Here is a 25,155-nt window from a genome sequence, read left to right on the forward strand (position 1 = left end):
GGGAGTGGAGAGTTGTGCTGTCTCTGAAATCTATTTTGAGGGATTTTGTAGTTTTACTCAGATTGCAGTTTGCTGTGTATATTGGTCTTGGGACACACATGGAAGCTCTCAGTATGTTTGAAGATGTTTATGGGTTGGTCTGTCTAAAACTAGCCAGGCTGAACACCTTCAAAGCTAATTTTGGGAAGCCTCTGCAGCAGTTCACCATCTATCTGTGTCTTCTCCAGATGAGCAAAAAAGGAATATTCCTGGAGTGGTATTATGCAGCAAACCATGTGAAGGACATAATGTGCAAAAAGATACGAACAGTGAAATTCATTTTTAGTAATCACCCTTAATAGTGTTCATTCAGTTGTATCAATCAAAAATTGCTTTCCAAAACCAATTTCCTGCGAGTGCTGGCATGTTTGTGCCTTACTCATATTAATAAGTGGGAAAATCCATTTGGAGAGAGAGACTGGGAGAGATTCTCATAATTTCTTTTGGATTTCAGAGGCAAGAAGCAATTTCCCATCTGTTTGAGTGTCATTCAGCTGCAGTAACGAACAGCCCAGGGAGGAGCAGTTTTGGGCTGTTGAAAGAACCGACCTGAGTCCTCACCACAGGCTCTGATGAATCTTTCTGCACAGAAGAGCTGAGTTCTCCACATCTCTGTTTTGGAAAGCTCATTATTTTATGTGTGTGTGTGTATAGCTGTATGGAGCCTGAAACATCTTGCTGACAGAAACCAGCCAATTTATCCCAGTGGAGCAAACTGAATATTTACTTCTTTTCTCTCTTGTGATCCAGCCACTCCAGGCAGCATTGCAAACCTGGGCTACTGTTTTTAATGCATTGTCCTCTCAGGTGTAGATACAGGCAGCATAACTGTAAAGAGGTGCTGGAAATTCCTTTGCTTAACAGGTGTTTTTGTTTTTCTTTTTTAGTTTTAATTCTGCAGCCATTTTTTAGAATCTGACAATACAAATTTCAGATTGACAAGGAACACAGCATTAATTTGGAAGAGGGCATGTGTCCTTTCATGAGTTTCTTAATCATGAATCCAGAAGTATGTTTTCAACTGTGATAAAATACAACCTTAATGGTTACCCAGTATTTGGTTATTCTGGGAGGAGAAAAAGCCTGCATAGACGGCTGATCACCAGCAACTTCCTGGAAGCTTCCATAAACAAGGTAGCTTGGCCCAATTGAAGAAATTTCAGTCTGAAGAAAAGATGACTCTTATTCTGTCCTTTGCTATCTTGACATGGTAATTTACCTTCTGTATATTTAATTTCTCCACACACAAAAAAGGGACGAGGCTTTTTGCCAGCCAGCAAATGCACAGCTACTTGCTACAGATTGTTAATGCAGAGGTATGCTGAAATTCTAGCTTTAATTCCACTGCTAATCGGAAATTGGGAAGTTTCCTAGAGCCTTTATCAAAAAGAGACATGCTAAGTGGGACTGTGGTTTTGTAAGCTGTGGCCACTTGTCATAAAGTCTTTCCCCCTGCCTGATTTTATGCCTGAAAAAGGCTGTTGAAACCAGCAGGGATTTTACTTACTGCTGCTTATACAGCCATTTCCATGAGATTTAATGTATTTTTCAATTTTATGAGTATCCATGAATAAAACTTAAGTAGTAATGAGGAATTAAGCTGGAAATATGTGGTCTCCTATGGTTTTTTTTTATCACTGTGAAACCAGACTCTGATGAGTCTGATCTTAAACTATTAAGTTAAGGCAAATTCTGAACAGTATTTTTGACCTTTTTTAATGGATATGAAAACCCAAACTAAAGGAAACTCCTTTGATGAAGAGAGAAACCCAGACCTTCTCATCAGGAACTTTTCTGGGGTGTACCAGAGAGGAAGGTCAGGAGGAAGAGCCTCTGAATTTGAAGTACAAGTGGTTCAGAGGTCAGAGGACTCCCATGCTCCCATGAAACAAAGTTATTTCTGTGCTGCAAAAAACCTTGTATGGCACAGGGCATATTGCTTCTGTGCAGAGTCTCAAGGTGGTTCAAGGGTGTTTGGGCACTTAAACCAATAATAGTTCTTGTAGTGTTTAAGACACCATGGAATTAATAAGGTTTTCAGCTACAGCTTCTTTTCCTTTCCTAACAATTCTATCCTTCTAGTTTCTTTTTCATTGCCACAGAATGCTGAACTAATGGTTCTGGGGAATGGTCCATGAAAACTGAAAGATTTTCCAGAGCTTGGGTATCAAATTTAAATCCTGACTTTGTACCTCCAGTGCCTAATAATTTATTTTGTGCAACCAACACTCTGCAGTTGCTGATGCTGCATTTTAGTCGCCATTAAATCACTTCAGCCACTCATTACTGCAACATTCTTCTGCAGCTCTTTTCAATTGCCTTTGGATTTAGTTATCCTAAATGACATTTTATAATTTGATTTTTTTTTTTCCCGCAAGACTATTTACCCCATTTATCAGATCACTGGTGAACAAATCCTGGCAGATCCCAAGACAGATGAGAGCAGTGTAGTGCTGATCACACCCACCTATGTGAAAACTACTGTTTGTTTCTTGTCACTCCACAATTTTAATGCAGCCATTTCAGTTAAGAGTTAGATCTTGTTCTCATTTTCCATCAGTACAGCAGGGAAATAGTGCTTCCTACTTTATAGGGATGCCATGGTCATAAATACATTTCAATATTACCAAAGTAATCAAAGTTAGCCAAACTGCAGCCAGAGGAGCAGCAGATACAGAGGATGCTGGATTTCACCCCAGAGCTGGGAGTCCCTCAGAGCAGGAGCTGGGAGGCCCTCCCATGTCTGGTAATATAGATAATATCCTCAGTTAGCAAGGATGGATAATGTTTATTCCACTGCAGCAAAATGTCACAGCAGCACTGGGGAGTGTGGTCAGGAGGGTGTGGAAGGGAAGATGAAATTCCAGATCACCAGTAAATGCAGCCCTGTGGTGACCAGCTGAGGCACTGGCTAAGGCTAAACTTAGGGGATATGTTGGTAAATAATGATTGTTTGTTACAAGAAGTAGGTGTGAAAACCCCAAAGATCCTGAATAGTTGGCAAACTACTGTTCTGTAATTTTGTAATTATCTCCTCTTTATAAAAATAAGCGAACCACAGCCACAGTCTAGACTTCATCTCTGAACCCTGATGTAATTTTCAAATGAGAAATATTAATAAAAGTGGTCTATAAAGCACTTCTGGCTAATGGAATTATACTGACTCCTCTGTCAAACTTCTTGGAAAGACAACTAAACTGACTTTTAAAGTTAAATCTCTTTAAAAGGTAAAAATACTTCACCTGTGCACATAAATTGTCCTCCTATTTAAGCAAAGTCTTTTAGACAGTTGAACTGATGTGTTATTAGTAAGAGAATGCACAATAATTTGTGAAATAATCTGTAGACAGGCAAGAATGAGGTGAATGTGTGGTCCACACTGTTTAAAAAGTTGAAGACTTTTGTTGGGTTTGAGTTATATGCTCAAACCTGTTGGTTGTTGCTGGCTTGCACTGTGATTCCACTGAATTTATGGAATCTAAATCAGGTGATATACACCAGAGTAGGCAAAAGAAATAAGGCCCAAGGTTTGTTATTTCTTGAAAGAAGGCATACTGTGTGTTGTACCAGCTGTAAAATTGCTTCTTGTTTCAGAAAACTACAATGAACCCCCTGAAAAATAAAATAGAGCTAAGTTCACATGGGATCAGAGATGAATGATGCATCCTTGCCAAACGACTCTCTGCAAGCACTGCATTCATGTGATAGCTTCATTAACTTTCATGCAATAATTTGTAGATAAATTTAATCAAAAAAGCAAGTATTTGAGCACCTCTAATAATAAGAATTTGATTTTTGCACATTAAAACTGTGATAAAGCCTTACTAATTATTTTTAATTATCTCAAGATGAAAGTACGTCAGTCATGTAAGTAATTATGTAAGTAATCTAAAGCTGATTACATAATAATGATGATTTGCTCACTGCCTTCAAAGTGCTTATAACCAAATTTAATTTTAAGCAGGATCAAGAAAATAATCGCTTAGTTCAAACATTAATTACTAATTGTAATCCTAATTCATTAAAAACAGACTTTTTTTTTTTTCTTTTGTTTTGCAGACTCTGCAGGGCATTAAATTGACATTTTACAAAACGAGTCATTCTTCTGGCAAGGAGGAGCATTTCTCAAACGGTTGAATCACGACGGCCAGAAGGGACCGTTCAGGAGTCCCGAGGGGGCTTTGGCTGCTCAGAGAAGGCTCTTCCAGCAGCAGCTCGGTTTCTCCAGAAGGAGTCGTGGTCCCTCTGCCCCCGCAGCAGCTGAGCTTTGCTGTGAGAGCAGAGTGAGCCCAAGGAGCACAGGGAGCAGTTTGGGTGAGTTTAGAGGTGTAGGAATCCCGAGGTTTATTGCTTCTGATGCCTTAAGGTCCATCTGGTTTTTTTTATTTTTCTAATTTTTATAAGCTTTATAAGTAGTTATATAGTAGATTTTAGAAGTAGCTGTATCCCTCACTCTTTAGCACAGTAGTTTACACATTCCTCAACCCCTATTACCCCATATCAATATCCCCTGAATTCCATTAGAAAATGTTTAGTCTCTTGTCTAAGTAGGCCCATTTTGTTTAGGGAACACTTGTACCTTGGCCTAAACTGCAAGAGTACAGTCAAGAACTGGGTGAACGTGTGCCCCCTGTACCCTGAAGAAGATGATGATGATGATGAAGAGGATCTCGAAAAGCCCCTGGCCCCAATTCCCAAGGGGTGTGACTGAGGGTGGTCCAGGGCAAAAGCCAGTGGGTGGACAAAACCTAAGATTGGACAGACAATATTATAAATTGTAACAACTGTACACAGGGGGTTACACACATGTCATGTAATCTTTATGCCTAGGCACAAATTAAAATCCTTTCCTTATCTCACCTCTAAAACTAATTTGCCTCGGAGTTTTTTTCTCCCTGTATTTTCTTTAGGCATCACTTCCTTTCCAATCCGGGCTGGAGATGGACAGAGGGGCTGAGCAATCTGTGCAGGATTTGGTCTGGGACCACAGAGCCCAACAGCTGTAGGGCTGGTTTTGGGGGGGGTTCTGCCCAGCCTCTCTGTACCTGCTAGTACCCCTCCTTAGGAACTGGGGGAATACCAACACCCTCCAAAAATGGGACAAATTTTTGGATGGTAAATTCCTTTGGTAAAGAATTACCTTTTTTATATGTAACTCTAAATTTAGAGTTCAACTCAATGGCTGACTGGTCCTACAGGATACATTAAGAAAAAATACAGTAATATCTCAGTAATTTTTCTGATAGTAGATCTTAAGCCCCAGTGAGATTATAACCGTCATGTACCATTCCTGACTAATATCACCCCTTGTTCCTGCAGCTAATTCAGTCATTTAATTTTGCTCACCACAGCCTTGTGCCTTGTAAGCCCTGGGTGATCAGGACTCCACTGAAGGGAGTGCTACTGTCATTTTATTGAGGATACTTTCAGCAACATTTCCCATTCAACCCGTATTTTTTTACCGTAGCAGTTTCACCTTTCTCATCTTTTTGCTCCTCAGAGAATCCATCTTAATCTCAGGCAGAACTGGACACAGCTTGCATGGCTGGAAAATCAACAGAACTACAGTTTCAACAAGGAATTATTTAAATTATGAGGGAAAACCAGGAAAAAAGTAATCTTTGTTCTTTTTTCTCCATAGGGAAAGTATTATTTTGTATTGACTCTGAATGCTCTCAGGCAATCACTAGACTTTGGGATAAAGCACTAGGAAACTTTAGATGTACAGCTGGGGGAATGAAAGAAAACAGTGCATTTTTCTGGGTCCAGTTTTTGTCCTTTTGCAGAAGAGGGGAAAGACATTTAGTTCTTTAATTCAGGCTCAATAAAGACAGGATGCAGGTTGTTCAGGGAAGTAAAGAGCTATTTTAATTGTCCCTTATCCCACAAAACGAAAAAGGATTCGACCACCAAGTACTTTTTATTTTCTCAGTCTTCAAGTTCGAAAGGTTCTGCTTAAAGCAATAGGCCAAGTATTCTCAACAGCCCAACAGAAATGCATCCTGTGCAGATACCTTTCAACCTTCCAAACCCAGGAGGAGTGCTCTGAATCCCATCTGATAGAGGGCTTATTGTTCTGCCAGGCTGGGCAGCGTTTGTGGAATGGCTGGTTTTCAGCTCTGACAGACACAAGCATTCAGCAAACCAAACACACACAGAGCAGGAATGATAAAATGACAGCAGGGATTAGACGATACAAGAATTTGAAAAATTACATTAAGACTTTTATCTTTATGCAGGATACACGTACTTAGTTAAAACTACAGAAACATGACAAAAAATATAACACTATTAGTACAGTAGAATCCCTCAAACTTAAATGGGAAAACCCTCTAAAATATTCTCTACATATTTTTTCCTTTTACAAAACATTTGAAAATGCCAATCCCATGAACTGATATAAAAATATAATATCTGGTACATTTTCCTAAAACCATGACAAGTTCTGTTTCATGCAAAAACATACCCTCCAACTTGTGTCATTTTGGAATTGTGCCCCCAGGCCAGACAAGGTCACTGATATTGGGTGCAAATGCAGTGATGATACTTGAGCTCAATCTTACTTGAGCTACTCTAGCTGATGATTGATTAACTTCCAAAAGCCTTTTAGATTTGGCCTAACTTAAGGTCACACTACTGTGGCCATTGCTACCCTTTGTACACAAGGTAAAAATAAAGGCCTTTCAAAAAGCATGTCCTCTTCAAGGAGTTATTTGTCCTGTGATGTTGTATCAGTGCAGGGATTTTCATCTTGTGCTCTTGGCTCATCTGGAAACATCTGTGAAAGCTTAACTATGAAAATCGAGCCTTTTGTTCTAAAATAATCAGGTCCTTTCTCTTTAATTCACCACTGATGCCAGCGTGGGCTTCAGAACACAAAGGTGAAACCCCTTCAGCTGATTAGGATCCGGGTACCAACAAATCTTTCTTCTGGTACACTTGATTTCAAGAGTGGGTAAGAGCCTGATTCTCGGGGTATAAAGGCTGACAATTGGAAGGACCTTAACAATATTCTCAATTAACAATGGCAAACTGGGTGATATTCTTTAACAAAGTGAAAGGTGCTACTCTGCAATCACAATTGAATAACCTCTTGCCAGGACCACAGTTTTAAAATATTATTCACCTAAAGTTTACTTATGTGCTGAATTCTGATACTCTTCAAATCAAGTAGAAACTGCTGAAGTTAAGGTAGTCTAGAGAAACTTTACACACAAATATGAGTTTATTCTTTTTCCCTAATGAAAACAGAGATGTTTTACTAGGTTCCTTGATGGTATTAGTGCACAGTACTTCTGAATGCTGAAACAAGGCAGAGAAGTACATAAAAAATACACTCAGTTCCCTTTTCTTATACCAACAACTCTCAATTATCTTATTTATGGGAAATAAAAGCAGAAATTTTTATGTGTCATTGTGATGTTTATCCTTTTTTCTAGTTTCCTGTTTTTTCAAGTCATTAAAACTATATTATACACATAAAGCACCATCAGTTTTCAAAGCAGTTAACAATTTTTCTCCTTTGAATCTTCACAGTACCAGTGCACACAGATAGTTCCCCGTTCCCTCCCCAGACTGCTGTAGAAAGGAAATGTGAATTACTCAGTATAACCAGTGGAGCCTGTTGAGGGTGAACACAGAAATTAATGTAAGGACACGAGAATTTGTTCAGTTTATATTAAAGAAAGTGTCCTTTGGTAATGAGGTGCAGTGATGCTGTGACAGCCCCATCAACACTGTATGTACTGTGTTACCTAAGGGGAAACAGGAAGGATTTGTGCCTAGGAAGGAGCAGAAGGCTCAGAACTCAATGGCAGGGCAGTGGTTTCTTGTGCTAATCAAAGCCATGGCTCTCATGGTACAAGGTGGGAAAAATACCTTTTGCTGTTTGAAAGCTTTTCTTCCCTGTGCAGATGAACAGCTACTGCAGACTTGTCTGAATGGCAAACTTGAACTTCATATTTTAAACACTGGTGCTGCATAAACACTAGTCTTGGATACAAACTGTATTGGGTAATTTGATTAACCAATGCGATCTTATCAGTAAGGTTGTGTGCTTTTGTGAATAAGCTGATTTCCTGAGCTGTTTGTTGAGGTTTTTGCCATTTTAGCCATTAACAATGACCAGGTGTTTAGAAACTATACCAGACATTTATAATGACAAGTGTTAGGACAGATGAAATAACATACAAATGAACTGTCAGGGAAGTAGGACTGTTTCAGATGTTTTTTACATTGAAATTCCCAATTATTAGGCCTTAGTGTTTTAAATCTTCAAATCACTTTAGAACCATGAAACAATCAGTGCTCAAAATATTCCCTAATTATTTGCTGATAAGAAATATGACAGAAGAAAAAGAATTTGCCAGAGTTCAGGTGGACTTTTCAATGTCTTTTATTCCAGATGGAAACAAGATGTATATTTGTCTAAAGCTGTGGTTTCTCATCTAAAAATCCCAGACTTTAGTCTGCAAATGAAGAGTAGAACAGGAAAATGTCTAATGCTGGCAGGTGGCCAAGGCCTGGGTTTGAAAAGCAGTTTGCACCTTGCAGAGGAGAAAAGCAGGACTATTCACCCAGCTCCCCTCTCACAGTCAGAGCAGCTTCTGCAGGGCTGGGCTGGGCTGGGTCATGTCCCTCTCAGCCAGGCACCACCTCAGCCTTCACTGAGGTCACTTTTTTTGACAGAGCCTGACGAGAAAAATGTTTCTCAGGTCCAGAAGAATTTTAAGCCAATGTTTATCCCTGATCCCTGGTACTCCTTTTTTTTTTTCCTTCAGGCTGTATTTATGTTTACGTATCTTTACCTTTCTCATTATCTTTTTCTTATAAAGATTCCTCTTTTCCTCAACACCCAGCTACCCATTTTCATATAATTAATTAATTATTTGGCCTCAGCACAGGGCCAATATGTATGAATGCCTCACCATCCCAGCTGGCCATTTGTCTCTTAGTGCAGGCTGAGCTTTCAAGATTCTGTCAAGTTGCCTCTGCATCATCTTGTGACAAACTCTAGGACCAAGGTCCTTTTATCATCAATTAACAAGAAATACAGCAAGACATTTTGTTCAATCTTTGAGTGCATGAGCTAATATTTGTACTGCAAAATTCAATCCCACTCATTTCATCCCCTTCAGCCTTCAAAGTCTTACAGGGATTTTTGTGTGTACTGGGATCCTTTGCTAGAGTAGTGTCTCCCAACTCAGCATCAACCCCAGCCTGCTCAGTGGTCAATGCAAATGCAGTGGTTAAGCCAATTCAGTTACAAGACATATACATAAGAAATTCCACTTGCAGCTGCCACCCAACTCCACTTTCTTTTCAGCATTGTCTTTTTTCCTATAGCCAGCTGCTTACACACATCATCATGCTGCTAATTCCCATGTTCTCCATCTTGACTGTTTTCCACATTTTCCACACATCCACTGTATCAGATGCCCCAAATCTATGAAATCTGTACTTGCTCAGTTGTGCCAGGCCTTACTCTTACTTTGCTTTTAGCCCTGGGAATTCCACAGACCTAATCCCTCTTTGCTTGTGGGCTCGGTTGTGCATTGCCCTTTTTTTTTTTTTTTCCACTTGAATCTGTTCTTTTCCAGCACTGGATTCAAACCCCACAGTTGTACAGCATCAAAACAGGTTTTCTTTTCTACCCTCACAGGAAGTCTGCAGTGAAACCACAGCTGTAGGGGGCTGCACAAACAGGAAGAGTTTGCCTCTACACTGCCAGTTTGAGCTGATATCAAACCCAGCTCCCCCTTACTGTTTAAACTTCAGGCTCCTCACCATTCCATACAAGTAACAGAGCTTAAACTGCTCAAAAGAACTTAGAGCTAAGAAACTGAAGGGTGTAACAGAAAATAAGATCATACCTTCTTTTCCTTATAATATAAACCAGCTTTTAATAATAAAAACTTCTATCACGTTTTCAGTGAGAATTACATATACATTTCAGTGTAAAACAGTGCACAGTGTAAATGCCCTTAGATACCCTTCTCTGCATCTCTTGTGTTGGCAGTGGCTGCAGATGTGGGCCAGGATCCTGCCCAGGCCATTCCATGGAGCTGAGCTGGTGGAGACACAGCCAGGGGCTTGGCCCACGTGTTCCTTCTTACTTTTGGGTGTTCCTACAGTTCTTATAATACTAAGTATATTTTAAGTTGAGGATTCAGTGAAGAAACATCCATTTCTTCTACAAACAGCAAATAGTGAGAGTAACTCTCCCAAAATTAACAAAAAAGTGCATTGAAATAGTGATCTGCTCATCTGGCTGCAATCCAGAATGGACACCAGCACCAAACCCCTGGATCCCACAGCTGGCAATCCATGGGCTGTCCTAGTTCCCTGCAACAGGTTAGAGCTGAATATTTCACAGAATATTCTGGGTTGGAAGGGACTCACAAGGATCACTGAGTCCAACTCTTAAGTGAGTGGCCCATAACGGGGATGGAGGCCATGACCTTTGTGTTATTAGCACCAGGATCTAGAGAGGCTGCTGTAGGTCAGAGGAAACAGTTAAAAGTAAGAGATCAAAACAAAACATGTTCCTTCCCCAAAATTATTTCAGTCTGTGAGTGAAAAGAAAAAAACATTTAAAAATTAAGGAACAAGGTTCAAAACAATCTGCATCCCCTAAATTGTCATAAGCCATTTTGTGTTGAAGACAGGATGGAAAAAACTTAAGAGGCCTTCACATCCAAATGAAAAAGTCCAGTTTTAGGTGTTGAGTTGGTTTTTGGATGTTATTAAAACAAAATGAAATCAACTAAAAACCAAACAACATCAAAAACAACCCCCCCAAGCCTTTATTTTCTAGAATATACATCACTGCAAAGCACTCCTGCATCTCCTGACTGGGAGCTGGTTCAAAGGAGGCTGCAGAGAATCGGAGCAATGGGGAGTTTCCTGTACACCTGCTGTGGTAGGGAGGGGTGGTCATGTTAAGGCACTCACTCCAAAGGAACATTATTTCTATCCTGAGACTGCTGACATGTTTTGATTAGTTTCAGCCAGTAATTTGGAAAAAAATTACTGTGCTTAGGGTAATACTGACAGAATGGAGAACAACTTTTCAAATGAGAAAAAATAAAGTACATTATTTACAGGATTCCTTTTTTCTTTTAACTTAAAAGCATCCCTAATACATTTTAATAACTGTATTAAAGACTACTTAAATATTGAAAGATTTTAAATAATGTAGATTTTTTTCAGTAAACTGGGAGTAGCTGTGTAACTGCCAGCATATTGGTCCCATTTTAAACAATATAATTTTTATTTAAATCTTGTATATATAATAACATGATCGAAAACACATATTATTCCACTCCACATAAATAAGTATAGTTCTTCTGACCTGTTTTAAAAACTACATCTGTTCAAATAATCAGATTATAAGACTGTATTTTTTCCTTTTTAAAGATTCCTTTAAAATCCTTCACTCCCAATCTCTCCTCTTCACTAGCACTGTATTCCAGAGTATATAATCATAGGGCATTAGTAAAAAGTTAATCAAAAACCTGGAAGCTACAGTAAGTAAAATGAAGTAATGGTAAGAAGTATTATGGAATGTATACTCTGCAGCATAGAGAGATTGGCTCTCACTGGGCTGAAGTGGAAAATGACTCCAGAAGAAATTCTTTATGTTCATATTTGAATAAACCATAGACTGTGCTATCCTTTGTTCAAAAGTGCAGGTCAGTTCATGAAAAACTGGTGTTTCTGAAGCCACTGCACGAGGATGTCGACCAAAATCCTGCTGGCAGTCCCAGGGCTGCCAGGGCAGCACAGGGAGAGAGACACGTGTCCCCCAGCACTTCCTGAACCAATCCAGAACCCCAAGTCCACAACCTTCAGGTGGCAGCACAAACAAGTCACCAGTCAAACTGCACTTCCTTGAAGAGCAATGGTCACTGTTCCAGGCACCTGGCAAACGGCAGCAACGTCCATCCTCGCCCCGCGGGGTTTGGTTCAAGAATTTCTTCAAGAAGTCAAAGAAACACAAGAATCCTGCACGTGCTGCAGGAGCTCAAAGGCAGGTTCCTGGGGCCTGGGGCAGCAGGTCCATCTCCCCCAGCCAGAGCAGCACCAGCAGGGGCAGTTTGTGGGGCCCTGAGCAGGGCTGCTCCCCTGGTGCTGCCACGAGTGGCTCCCACTTCTATAAATCCCCGTCTGTAGGCGGCTGGCACAACCTATAGAGCCTTTGGGGCAGATGAAGAGGAGGGAATTAAAGATCACAAGGATAATAACAAGGTTACTGCCATCATATATGGGAGTCAGCAGCTCCTTTGTCATTCTGCAATTTTTAGAGGTAATGCCATACCAAGAATATCATAATTTTTAATCTTAATCATTGTAAATTTAGAAGTGCCTCTAGTAATTTGTTAACTAAGTATTTATAATCATTGTTTACAACATTGTTTGAGGCTTTCCATCGCTCCCTTTTAATTTTGGGTCTTCAACAGTCCCTTCTCTCTTTTTCTATTTCCTTTGGTTTTAAACCCAGTTCAGCATTTTTCCTGAACAAAAAAGTTCCCCCCTGCTCCCTCCCAATTGGAATACCAAGCACATAAAAGAACATATTTGCTTGTTGACATGGTTGAACAAACTTTAAAATTAATAAGCATATTTTCTGATAAATATTTTGAGTCACAAGATTAGCAAATTGAGAGCAGTGCTTAAACCTAAGCACATGTTGACTTGTCATTCATACACGACTTTGTGGTAGCTTTTTCTTGGCTGTTTTCTTTTCATCTGAATAAAACCAAGTCTTTTATAACTTCTCTTTCAAGAATCCTACTAGAGAGTTTGACAAACTTCAGTGTTAGGTAATACAATCCTGAGAGTTAATATTAATTCCCCAGATCTCCTTTTAACTTAGTGTTCAGTTTTATTTCCCATTATGATGATGGAACCCAGTAGGAACACACACATCTGAGCTTTATTGCCCTGAAATAACCCAAGTAAATAGTCCTGGAATTTATGGCTGTGATTTGGAGTGTATTCAAAAGAACACACTCAACACAAACAAATCGTCTTTTGTTTGTAAAGCTATTTCTTTTTGAATGTAACATGCTGTTATGGTCATAAAAATGAAACCAAAGTAACATACAGCTGTTAATAAGGCAAAATAACCTCCCTGCCAAAATCTGATGGATGGCACTGGGGCCATGGTCCAGGAGCCAACACCATCGTTTTATTCCATTTTGAAACAGCAGTTACTGGTTTGCCTTCATGTAAACAATGCCATTAATGAACAAAATCAGAAGTTCTCTCATATTTGTACAGATGGATTCCGTATATATTGTCATCTAAACCACGATGATTTGTTACTGCCATTGAGGGGAAATGCTGTGTTATGGTTTATTAAAGAACATTCTTTTCTCATTGCTGAGAGATGAAACTGGAAAAAAATTGATCAGAGTTACTTTTCTTAAAAATAAAGGTATTCTTTTCCTGTAGAGAGAGGTGAACATCTCGAGCTCCCTTTAGGTGCAGTGGGATTCACAAATGTACAGAGCTTTTCAAAGCTGCTTTCTAGACAAACCCATACAGAACCTGTGCAACAGACCCTCCTTAGGGCTGCATTACTGTGGGGTTCCTCTGACTGGCAGCACTTGCTCTCAAAGCTGCTCTGCCAGAACTCAGCCATCAGGCTCTTGTAAGCACACAGTGGTATCAGTTTATGGATTATCTTTGCATATCTGCACTCAGACTTTGCTGTTCAGGAGTTTTTCTTTCTAAGCATTCCACACATGGCTGTCAATCCCTAGCTTTGCCAATGCACAGCAACAGTCCAAAAAAGATCAGCTATGTTTGATTCAGAAAATGTAGAAGCTCTTTGAAGTTGATGATATACAAATTGCAAGCAGCAAAGCTCATTAATCTACACTGCACTTAGTTTAGTACAGGGAGAAAGGAGGACAGGATTCTTCTTTTTTTTTTTCTCCAGTATTGCTACTAAGATCATCTCTGGTTATAACAGGAACTCCACAATTGTTCCAGAAACATAAAACCAGCACTCAGAGAAAATGCATAATACATAATAACCTACCGAGGTGCACACTGTGGCATTTGGTCCATCACTTTCAGATTCTTGGCAGAGATTTCAACCCTTGGTCCCTGTGGAAACAGAGAATTTATGGTACTAACAGTATCGATAAAGCTGATGATCCTTAGGGGAAAATATTGTAATGGGAGTATGGTTCCTATCTGAGAATCCATTAACTACTTCTAGAAGATTTGGAATCCATTGGGTGGAAACATTAGTCATCTGTGTTTACTTAAAGGATGGAATTAGTCCCAAAGCATTTTACAAGCACTGCTGTCTAGCACTAGGGAATATCTGCTATTTAACACTGTGGTTGACTTGGTTTTTTTCTGTACTGAAATTGTCTTAAGTATGCTGCACAGTCTATCCATCAAGGCACACACTTTAAATAATGTACACTGAGGCACAGATTTTAATTGCTGTAATGGTTATACATGCAAATGTTCATTTGTTCCTGTCAAACATAGGTGTAACAATTCAGACATTAGTAAGGTTATAAATTCATAAGTTTGGCTATGTGGGTTTGTAGTGCACAAAACACAGTGCCCACCAAAATAACCCGGTGTTTGTGCCACGATGTCCCTGGCATGAAGATGGTGGGTGCAGCAGCCACAGCCAAATACTCACTTGCTTCCTCATGATGTCTGTAGCCTGCATGATGCACTTGGGCAGGAGGCCGTGGCTGCGGGCCAGGATGGCAGCTTGTTCCAGGGACACACTCAGGGTACTCCTGAGCAAGGGAACAAGAGACAGGAGATCACAGATCAGCTTGAAAAAATATATATATGGATGTACAGGACACTTACCTGCTCTGCTAGTTGGTTACTTATCTTCACTTGCTTAGTTTTTTTTAGCTACAAAACTATTAAATTACCTCAGTCCTACATTTCCAGTCTTGTTACACTTAGATACTGCAACTGTTGGAGTCTCAGCATCATTACTACAAGGCTGTGTGTCACTGCTCTTCTGCATTGATTCCTTTAAAGGGATTCACAAAAGAATCTTGACTTTTGAGACACTGGAAGAACAGTGTGTTTAAAAATCAATGTGTGCACACACCAAGATTCTAAAACTATTTTTGAGCAACCTCCTACATGTTCAGTATGTGACTGAAGACAGCAAGTTCTGTGCTCTCAGATCACTCAGTTGCATTGGTTGTTGCACTGAAACACAAAAACTTTTGTGTGTCAATACTAATTATTAACAAAAGTATGAAAAGTCACAACCTACCATTTAGGTCCTTATGACATCTCCTTAAAATTTACCTTATTTTGCTTTGAATGGAATCAAATCTCTAGGAAGGACAGAAGTTCTCACCACAGCAGCAGGACCCAGGTTTAACCCTCACCTCTGCATGCCAGTGCCACACATGGTGATCTGACAGGCTCCCAGGCGGTAACAGAGCTCAGAGGACACAGGCAGCAAGGCAGCTCCTGATGTGGGACTGCTGGAACATCCTGACTGCACTGCTTTGGTGGTGATGAAAGACTTCATCAGCCTGCAAAGCTCATCCATGGCATTGATAGGGCGAATGAGCTGAACAAAGCAACACAAACACAGTCAGTGGCATATTTACACCTTCACTTGTATTTACAAGCCTTTATCCTGTATCTAAGCACAATATTCTACATGAGAGTAACTCCCACACAGGAACAACTAATCAGAACATACATGAACTTTGGAAGTGGCAAAATACAACTACTTAGGCTCGGGGCAATTCTTTGCAGTTCCCACTAATCACACACATCCTCTCCAAAGCAACTGCAAGGGTGGTCTCTGGCTTTGTGTTCCCTGCAGCAGCATTTTCATGCCTTACCTGCAGATATCCACATATGTGGATATCTGCCCTGTTAGGCAGCCTGCCTGTACATGAGATGCTGGGCAGCACCATTTTCCTCTTGGTTTAACTGTGAACAAAGTGTAACTTGCAAATGGAACATTTCTTCATTTTCATGCATCTGTGGGAGAGGGAAATGAGCCTGTTCTGTCTGGCCTCAGCCACCGTGTTGGTGAGGGGCAGGCAGGGTCACCCAGAGCCTCTTTAGTGCCAAATTAGGGGGGGCTGTGTCTAAGCTGGTTCTGCACATTTTCCTCTCAACAGAAGAACTGCAGCCAAGCTCCAGAGAAATTCACCCCTATAGGGTAGGGAACATTTTAAAATGCTGTTTGGGTTTGTACAGATCTGCCATATGAGTATCCCACAGCTGGGATTTTAGAGATGTTGAAATAACACTTCTGTGAGAATTTATTGCAGAAATAAACACAGCAACAATACCTGGTCAATCTTCACTGCAGTAGTATTGGAATCAGTGGGCAAGTTTGATCTCTCTAGGTAAAATGTCCTGCAAAAAGGTCAGCAAGGACTGGATTAGTTGGTTGTCCCAGTTCAAGCACATATGTGTGTATTATCTTGTACAAAACAGTTGAGCAAGCTATGCTAAAAATCTGGTACTTGAGGATCTGCTTTCTTACTGAACCATTGTGATGGCAGTGATTTACAGACTCTGTACTAAAAAATATTCCGAATCTCCATTTAAGAAAATAATTTTAGTTCTGCACAAAATGCTGAGGTCAAATATGATGGGCATTTCACCCTGTACAGTGCACTCCTGAATGAGCTTAACTATGGGAAGAAAATTAACAAGTTTACCACACAATGAGGATCTCCAAAAATCCTATTTGTTCCATCACGAATGGAACCTCTTTTTCATTAAATTTTAAAGCCCTTAGGAAGGAGTGCTCTGAAATTTCCCGTGTCTTTTAGGGCAAAGCAGAAGCACAGCATACCTGAGTTTCCGGTAGTATTGCTGCACTTTCTCAAGTGAAATACCATTAATTTGCTGTGGGAGTTCTTCCAGAGATGAGCCAGCTGGTTGTGATTGCCCCTCTGTACTCTCTAGAGCTGAAGAAGAAAACATTTTACTAAACCTATGTTCTTAGTGTTTTTTTTAATTCATTTATTTATCTCTGTACCATCTCATTCATTACTCAGTGGATGATTTTGTCACTGATCGTGTCAAGGCTGATTCTGTTACTGCATTAATTTAGTGTGTTTCCCAGTATGGGAGTACAGTGGTGATATCCTAAAGGTGACCTTCACAGAAAGCACTTCTATCTAACAGCAACTATTCCCCATTAATGGTCCCCTGAAGGAAATGTCCTGTATTGTATTTTCGTGGGAATATTTGCTTATCAAGTCGATTTCCAGCCCAGATGATTCTGTCATGCTGTTTGCTTTTCAAAACACTTCCCTGTAGCCTGGGCACACCTCCTGATCCCACACAAGATCAGACCATCCATGTACTCCAGTAGTGTCTCTGTGGCCATCAGAGGAAAGCATAAAAAAGTCCCAAACAGGCATATCTTGTTCTCATGACTGTGCCTTATCTAGTACTCCCCAGGTCTTCCTAAAATAGAAGCACCTGCTTCTTAAATGTGTCTGTAGGTCTCAGTAGCATTTTTTAAGAGCTTCACGGTCATTCTTTATTTGGAATCTGTCAGAATCATCAGTTAAGCTTATTTTTCTCAAGAAAGCTTTTTATAGACACCTTTTGTGAAGAGCACCGTGTGCAGTTTCAAGCTTCCCCCATTCTGAAACCGAGTAGGCAGTTTGGAGAAGTAGTAGCTGTCAAGATAAAAGATAACCTTCAAGGCCTGACGACTTCCTTCAATGTGGTAGAAGACATGAGTATCTGGAGAAATAAAGATAAAACACTTACTGCTTTACCACAGCAGGGGAATTGTGAAACCACTGCTAAGAGAGTTTGTTAGATTACCTAATGACATTTCCCATCTCCACGATAGGATGAGTAAGGGAGAGCCTTTATGGAGAGAATGCAGGCTCTGACATACTACACTTAAAAAGATATCAGTTAGTGTGATTTAGTCTGATGTTTGATGCAAATACAATAAACGTGGTTAATAATTAAAATCCCATGTTGTTTCATGGCATCTCAACCAGTAAACATGAAGAGAGAGCTGGCAGGGTAGGACACTGGACACTGGAGAGCTGGGGATTCACCACAGGGAACATGGTGAATTACAAACATCTGTCAGGAACTGCTCATCATCTGTGACACCTCTCCAGGTACAAAGTCACCCTGATAAGGCACAAGCCACAGCTACACAGCACAGAACGGGCACCACCATCCCACCCTGTCAGTCCTGCTCTTTATGCTCTGTGTTTGCAGCGCAAACTGAGGGACTCCAACAGAGAAGCTGCCTGGTGCTCTCCAGGTCTGACATGGTCTCCTACATCATAATCCTAGAGGATATTAGCCCATAAAACATACAATGACCAAAAAAGAGCTTTAAAGAAACAGAGAACACTCACTTGCTACAAGACTTTCATCCAGCTGCTTGAAATAGAAGGCAACTTTGTCTAGTTCAGCCAGAGTGACCTGGATGTCTTCCAGCATGGTGTGCTCCTCCTTCTGCATGTAAAGCAAGGAAACATACACAAATAGGTTATTATGTGGCAGGAAGGTGTCCTTGTTATGGGCATGCTTTGGTTGAGGAAACCTAGAGCAGAGTGCAGAGCTCTCCATAAGCTCCATCCCAGCCAGGGAATTACTAACAGCTCCTTAACTCATACTGGTACAAGTTTAACCACCCCTTGCTTAGGTGTCATTTGATGTGATTCACAGAGATGAGAGGTTTAAGGAGTGAATGTTTGAAGGGATCTCTTTCTCCAAGCTTTACTCTATAACCTAAACATGTGAAGAACAGCTGATCAGTTACTGCAAAATAAATATTGATACACTGCATGCAACGAAAAGAAACAGCAGTTACATACACAAATAGTTTGGATTGTATTTTATAAAAAAACCCCACACTCAATCTACAATATTTCCACAGTCAAAAAAAAAAAAAAAAATCCATTTTCTATACTGTCAGAGCTACTTGTCTTTATTATGCTCCTTTTTTTCTTAGCATTTTTACAGTTATGGCAGCTGATCTGCTTAGCTGTGGTTCATGTGCTCGTCAGGTGCAGATGAACAGTACAAACGGGGCTGTGGTGTCTCACACCACAGACCTGAGAGATGGACTGTCCATTTGTCCCAACTCCTGTAATCCTCCCAACTTTCTCACCTGTTTGGGGAACACGTGTCCTCACCAGGGGATGGCAAGGGACACTCATGTCACCAACAGCTAGGCCCTAAAACCTCCCTAAATGCAGCAGTTGTTCCAAATGTGAAGGCAGACCAGTTCCTGTGGTGTTCTGGTGTGACCATGGGCCTGGTATTTGTGAGGAGATGAAAATGGCAGGATAAGGAATATGGACACTTGGTTGCCAGCAGCAGGAATGCCCAGAGTTCGCTGTAGTGAGAGTCTGAACATGCCACCAGAATAAGGGGCTCCAGCTGTGCTGTGAGTGGCACAGAATCACACAGGCAAGTGTGAGCAGACCCAAGGGTGCTTCAACTCTTCATCTTACCACAGTGGGGGAGAGAAGGGACTGGTAGTGCAGTAGAACTCCAGTGGCTGCAATCTGCTCCAGCCACTTCCTGCTGGCATCTCTGCTGCTCTCCTCGTATTCCCCGTTGTTGTTGTATCGATAGTTGAGGGCAGCCAGTAACTGCTCTGAAAAGGTGCAAATAGCAGCCACAAGAGACTGAGAGAAGATGGAATCACGTCTCAGCTGCAGCTCAGTATCTGCCAGAGAAGGGGAGAGAAGCATGAAGAAGTCATGAGTACACTTGTCTTTCATCTCACTGCCAACAAAGCAGTTTGTACGTGGGTGCACACAACATTCAGCCTCAGCTTTGCACCAACTGAACAGTGTGTGTGCTGTGTGACCTGGCTGGAGAGATGAGGACAGCACAGCTGGCATACGTGCATCTTGCAAAATTTTCTAGTCCAGTAAACTGTTTATTCCTCTCTCTGCCATCTGCATGCTCCTTCTGACTAGAAAGAGCTGTAACTCCTTAGATACAGCCATATCTGGACTGATTCCCTTCTTTTTATGTTTACAGAAGCAAAAGAATTATTGAAAGGTCTCTGTCCTTACTTCTCTCCTGGTCTATTACAGATTAATCTTCCTCCATCCATCTGTATTTTGTGGGCTTCCCATATGCTTAATGCACTAACTGGGCCCATCCATATGGTACCAATTGGTTTATGTTTCCTGGGAGAATTTCCCCTGCGTTAACTTTGCTTCCAGTGTCCCTGCCAGGCAGCCACATGCTGGTCAAAGCAACCTTGTCACACTTAAGAGGATTGCAGGCCAAAGAGGCACATGAATAAGTGAAGAGCTACTTCTCAGGAGCCCCCAGCTCCTCCAGCAGGCTCTCCCTGGCAGGGCAGAGTTCCCCAGGGAAAGAGGCTGAAGACATCACCCAGAGGCTCTGAAAGTCTGGATTATTTTTACAAGCACTGAACACAACAGACTGACTAATACACTCCAGGCCCTGGGCCATGTTCTCAGCTTAAGGGTAACCATCCTTCTTTCCAGAGGATGTTCGTGAAAATGCTGCAGGAGATGGAGCACACAGACAGGCACTTGGGGACACATTATATCTGCCATCACTAAAAATAGCCTTTATGGTCACTTGACTGACCATCCACAGGCTGCTTTGGACAGACTCATGGACCAGCCCTGGCAGGAGCTGAGAGGTAACTCAGAGCCATACAAGTCTCTCATCTTCACTCTACAAAAATCTGAGAAATCAAGTCTGGCATAGTCAAACAGTGACAGCATATTTCAGTTATTTATTACCTCATTTTCAAGCAAACGGACACCAAACAGATGCTGCAATTACAAAAAGACTGTGCATTGGCTCCTCAGAAAGACCTGTCTCTTGCTCTGCAAGCACATGGGGTGGTGCAAGGTAACAGGTTCCTGATGTCCCCTGTGTATTTAGGAGCTCCCTGTCTTTGTCTGCTCCTGGCTGTAATTTCAGTATAGACAATCCTAACTCCCCACACGCCTGTTCTGCTTGGAAAGATGACAGAGTCCACGGTCTCACAGAAAATTGTGCAATACATCTCATTTTTGCTGCGTGTTCTCACCACAGCAGGAAGCAGTAAAGGCTGTCTGGGAAGGAGGGTTGTGCAAAGGAAAAAATGAAGACAGTAAGAAGAAAAACAGTGGTTCTGAAACAGCAGCAACCAGCCAGGTAACACAAGCAGGCTCCAGTGAATTGAAATCATGTAAACTGAAGAACAGACATCAGATCCATGGGAAGGCTGGCCTAGATGCAGAGCAGGAGAAATGTCAGCATAAAATGCCCGGGGAAAACCTCCTAAATGCTAAGGAAACAACACATCATATTCTCACGTATGCACGTGAATGCACATAAAACTGTCTTAGGGACTTCTGATGCCTGTTGTTGTTCTGCAACAAACGAAACCCCCTTACCTGTGCATTTTAACAAGGCCAAAAGCAGCTGATTCTTCCCATCTAAAACAGTAAAGACAAGGAATGCTGTGGTCAACATAATGCAAGGCAGGTGTGTTTGGTCAACAGCCTCCCCACTCCCCCAATCCCTCACCCAGTCTTTTTACTCTGAGAGTCGTCACTCGCACAGACACGTTCGTGATTCAAAAACCCAAGGTGTAAAGCAGAGAATTTTCCTGGCTACATACTCTGTGTTAACTTCCATGAAACTTGTAGATGAATCCCTAAGGAGGTGATTTCTGCCCAGTGCTTTGCCCTGGGCTGCAAACATCAGCTTCATCTCCCGTTTCAGCTCAACCAGACTGCAACAGGTTAGGATGTTGCAGCATCTGATTAGCATTCATTTCAGTTTGGAATATACCAAGCACCTCTCTCTTCATTTTCTAAAAGTATAGGGAGATGGATCAGTTTGATATCAATCTGAATGGGCTGATGAAATAAAATAAGGGGGGGGGGAAGCTCTTTGGAATTGCTGCACAGGTGCAATTTCACCATACAGCACCAGGACTCTGCAAACCATAACGCTCTGCCTGCTCCTCTCTAGAGCCCAGGACAGCCTTACTACAAACTGAGATCAAATTATAAAATCAACTGCTAGGCTTGACTAGACCAAGATCTTTTCTCCCTGAAGCCAATAACAAACTTTTCCTTATTTACAGACCTTCCACATGTTTCTGTATGATTTCCACAAGGTTCCTGATGCGCACTGGAAGGTTCCATGGATCTTCCTGAATGCTGGCTTGAATGTTATTCCGGCACCTAACTGTGGTTTCTTCCTTCTGCTTAAATTCTAGAAAACATGGAGTGTGTTAGCCCTTAAGGAAATGCTCCATAGCTGAGTGGCTTAGGAGTTATAATGTAAATACAGATGAAAGCAGAGACATAGTATCAGTAGCAGTAATTGTGAATTGAAGAAGGTTCTTAAATAGAACCACCACAGAGGGAAAAGACTATTCCCATACTCCCAGTAGCAGCAGTCTCCCTGCATTGCTTTCAGGACTGTGGGCCTGTGTGACCTGCACAGAGCAGGGAGCTCTGCCCCACTCCTCAGACACAGAACCCCTCTCTGTTTCAGTTGTCAGGTAGATCTGGAGTCTCTGACTGTGCAGAATCACATCAACTGTTTGGCTGCAGCTGTCACATCCCATAATACTGATGAGAAGTTCTGAAATATTCTGCTTTCTTTCACCTGATGGAAGCTAATTATTTAATTATAGAGCAGAAAATTTACTCTCCAGGACTTAGCTACGTAGCTAAGCCAAATACTCCATTGTTGGGGATAAAATGCATAAGCAGAGAAACACAGAGAAACTGTGCCAAGTAACTGCTCCAAGACAGGAACAGGGGAGCATTCCAATGTCCATCCATCACCAAAAGGTGTCTGTGGTAGCTATTAAACAGACACTGTGGTGCAGGATTCCAGCTGAATGTAAGCAGGGCTTGTCTGTTCCTCAGTGTGATGAGAGTGGAATCATCAGTTAAATAAAAGACTCTCTCAGCTAATTAATCTAGTTTTAATAAATGAGACTCTGTTTAAGTAAAATAAAATAAGGGAAGTGTCTGTTGTTTCTGCACTTCATTCCAACAGTGCATGGAAAGACTAACACTCTACACAAATGTGAATGTGTTTGTAGAGATGAGTTCATGTAACAGAACTTCACATGATTTATTCCTGGAGTCAGGAAAAAAAAAGCAGGAATGCCTCTCTAGTTCTAGAGCTTGCCACTGTAACTAAAAACCAGAACCTGTCAGGAGTTGGAGTGTGACTACAGCACCTGGGGTACAGCAGGAGTAGTAGGAAACATTTCAGATTTCAAGTGGGAAAGGAAATGCAGCAAATGTTCAGAAAATAAAGTCCTGTGTATTACAGGGACACAAGAAACCACATCCTGAGCCCCAAAACCACTAAACCCAAAGTCTCATCGTGGTCCCTGAGGAAAAAGAAAACACAGTATCATCTGTTTGCTCTCTATGGGAATCAGTTTTCAAAATAAATGTCATGTGAGGATGAGTTTACTCTGGCAGTTATCCATCTGAAGAAAAGCAGAGTAAGTCATTAAGCAAACTCGGGCAGAACCTTTTGGTGCCTCAGATTTCCAGCGTTCAGCCCCTCCTCAGCTTATCAGAGCACTCATTCACCTTGTATCTGACCTATCCCTACTTTGTACCTTTTGAGATATGTTCACATCAAAGGGGGGATTTGGAGACTTGTGAAAGAGATGTGAGGATTCAGCAGCATGTAACAAAACAGTGTTCTTTGTGTTCAGGAGGAATTCACATGAAAACAACCTCTAAAGATGCAACATTTCAGTGGTCAGAAAATTTCAGTGGTACCTGCCAATAATGCCTGACTGGGCAGACTGCAGATCTAAGGAACTCTCTGTGGCCAGACAGCATGTGTGCAACCATGGTAAGCTCTTAGGTCTTGGAAATCACATTACTAAATACAATCAACCTACTTCTTTACCTTGCAAACTGTGGTCCATTGGAAAGTGCTTGGTTTCTTCAAAGGCTTTAGTTATTCCTGGTCCTTTTAGAAGTGCATTGATTGCATCAACCTACAATTGGAATGTTATGCATCAGTGTAAGACTGGCAGAAGAAAATCTGAACAGAGCTCTTGTGGGGAAATGCCCAAACCATTACACTGTTTGTATTTTGGAACAACTGCCAAATAGCAGTAGGACTTTGTAGCCATGAACTGGCCTCAAGAGCCTCCCTAATTTAACACAGCATTTTGCACAATGATGATCTTCATGCTGATAAGAGAATATCAAACCATGCTCCAGTGTCACACATCTATAAAGATATCTGCAGGCCAAACCTGGGAGAACCCTCCTGCAATCTGCAAATGAGATCCATTTACATCCTACAAATCATCAGATGTTTGTTCACCTTTTCTTTTTTTCATGGAAGCATTTTTCCCCTTAGTCTCATACCTTAGATAAGGCAGGTCAGCCTTGTTTAAATCACATGAGGCAACTGGAATGTGGACAAAAGTGATTCCTCAGACCATCCTATAATATACTTGCTTACACAATACCCCAAAATCTTGATAGCTTGCCCTCCTCCAAACATGATTTCGTGACACAATTTAGTACTTCCAATTTCTTGCACTGACATTGATAAAGAGAAAGTAATTCTGTGTAAGAATAACGTTTTACATACCTGGTTAAAAAGGTGTTCCAGACAGCCATGAAGTTTGTCTTGCTTGTCTAAAGGAATCCTCATATCATTGGGAAGCTCATCTCCTAATAAAGGAGAGATGAAAAGCTTTTAACTTTAAAACATAACCTGTGACAAGGCCACAGATGACACAGGCACACCTTCACACTGGTGGGTGAACAGTGATTGCTGCTTTATCTCCAACTCTTAGATCAAAATACTCATTATTTTCATATAATGCAAGTGTCCAACAACTAAAGAAACTTATCCCTGTCTCATACCTCTCCCACGTTCCAAATTTACTGTGGTTTATTAGAAAAAACCAAACCTCTAACTTTCTGTTCTTGTTATTTGTTTTGAAGAAACCCCATTTGCAACTTAAATATGCAAGTGCTTATAATCAGCAAAGACTTATCAGCTCTGCTGAGGGGTCCAGCATGAGGAGGATTCCTGTGCCCTGTGCACACACTCACCTGATTCCATCATCCCTGCCCAGGTGATGTACCC

At 41.1% G+C, this 25,155-nt stretch overlaps 1 protein-coding gene across 2 annotated transcripts in view; it reads right to left on the bottom strand.

The window, feature by feature from the left end:
* Positions 1–5,943: 5,943 nt before the first annotated feature.
* PREX1 (phosphatidylinositol-3,4,5-trisphosphate dependent Rac exchange factor 1) overlaps positions 5,944–25,155 on the bottom strand; it is a 145,669-nt gene continuing 126,457 nt past the window's right edge. For both annotated transcript variants that reach the window (XM_027645996.1, XM_027645995.1), the window contains exons 28-40: positions 24,652–24,734; positions 23,953–24,043; positions 22,147–22,275; positions 21,447–21,488; positions 19,524–19,741; positions 18,420–18,519; positions 17,635–17,778; positions 16,874–16,988; positions 16,362–16,428; positions 15,435–15,622; positions 14,714–14,816; positions 14,090–14,157; positions 5,944–12,236 (exon numbers count right to left, since the gene is read on the bottom strand). In XM_027645996.1, coding sequence (XP_027501797.1) covers positions 12,194–12,236; positions 14,090–14,157; positions 14,714–14,816; positions 15,435–15,622; positions 16,362–16,428; positions 16,874–16,988; positions 17,635–17,778; positions 18,420–18,519; positions 19,524–19,741; positions 21,447–21,488; positions 22,147–22,275; positions 23,953–24,043; positions 24,652–24,734 — 1,391 coding nt within the window. In that variant the 3' untranslated portion in view covers positions 5,944–12,193. The remainder of the gene's footprint in view (positions 12,237–14,089; positions 14,158–14,713; positions 14,817–15,434; positions 15,623–16,361; positions 16,429–16,873; positions 16,989–17,634; positions 17,779–18,419; positions 18,520–19,523; positions 19,742–21,446; positions 21,489–22,146; positions 22,276–23,952; positions 24,044–24,651; positions 24,735–25,155) is intronic.

The sequence above is a fragment of the Corapipo altera genome, unplaced genomic scaffold (genome assembly GCF_003945725.1).
Source record: "Corapipo altera isolate COAL_440 unplaced genomic scaffold, ASM394572v1 64, whole genome shotgun sequence".
NCBI lineage: Eukaryota > Metazoa > Chordata > Aves > Passeriformes > Pipridae > Corapipo > Corapipo altera.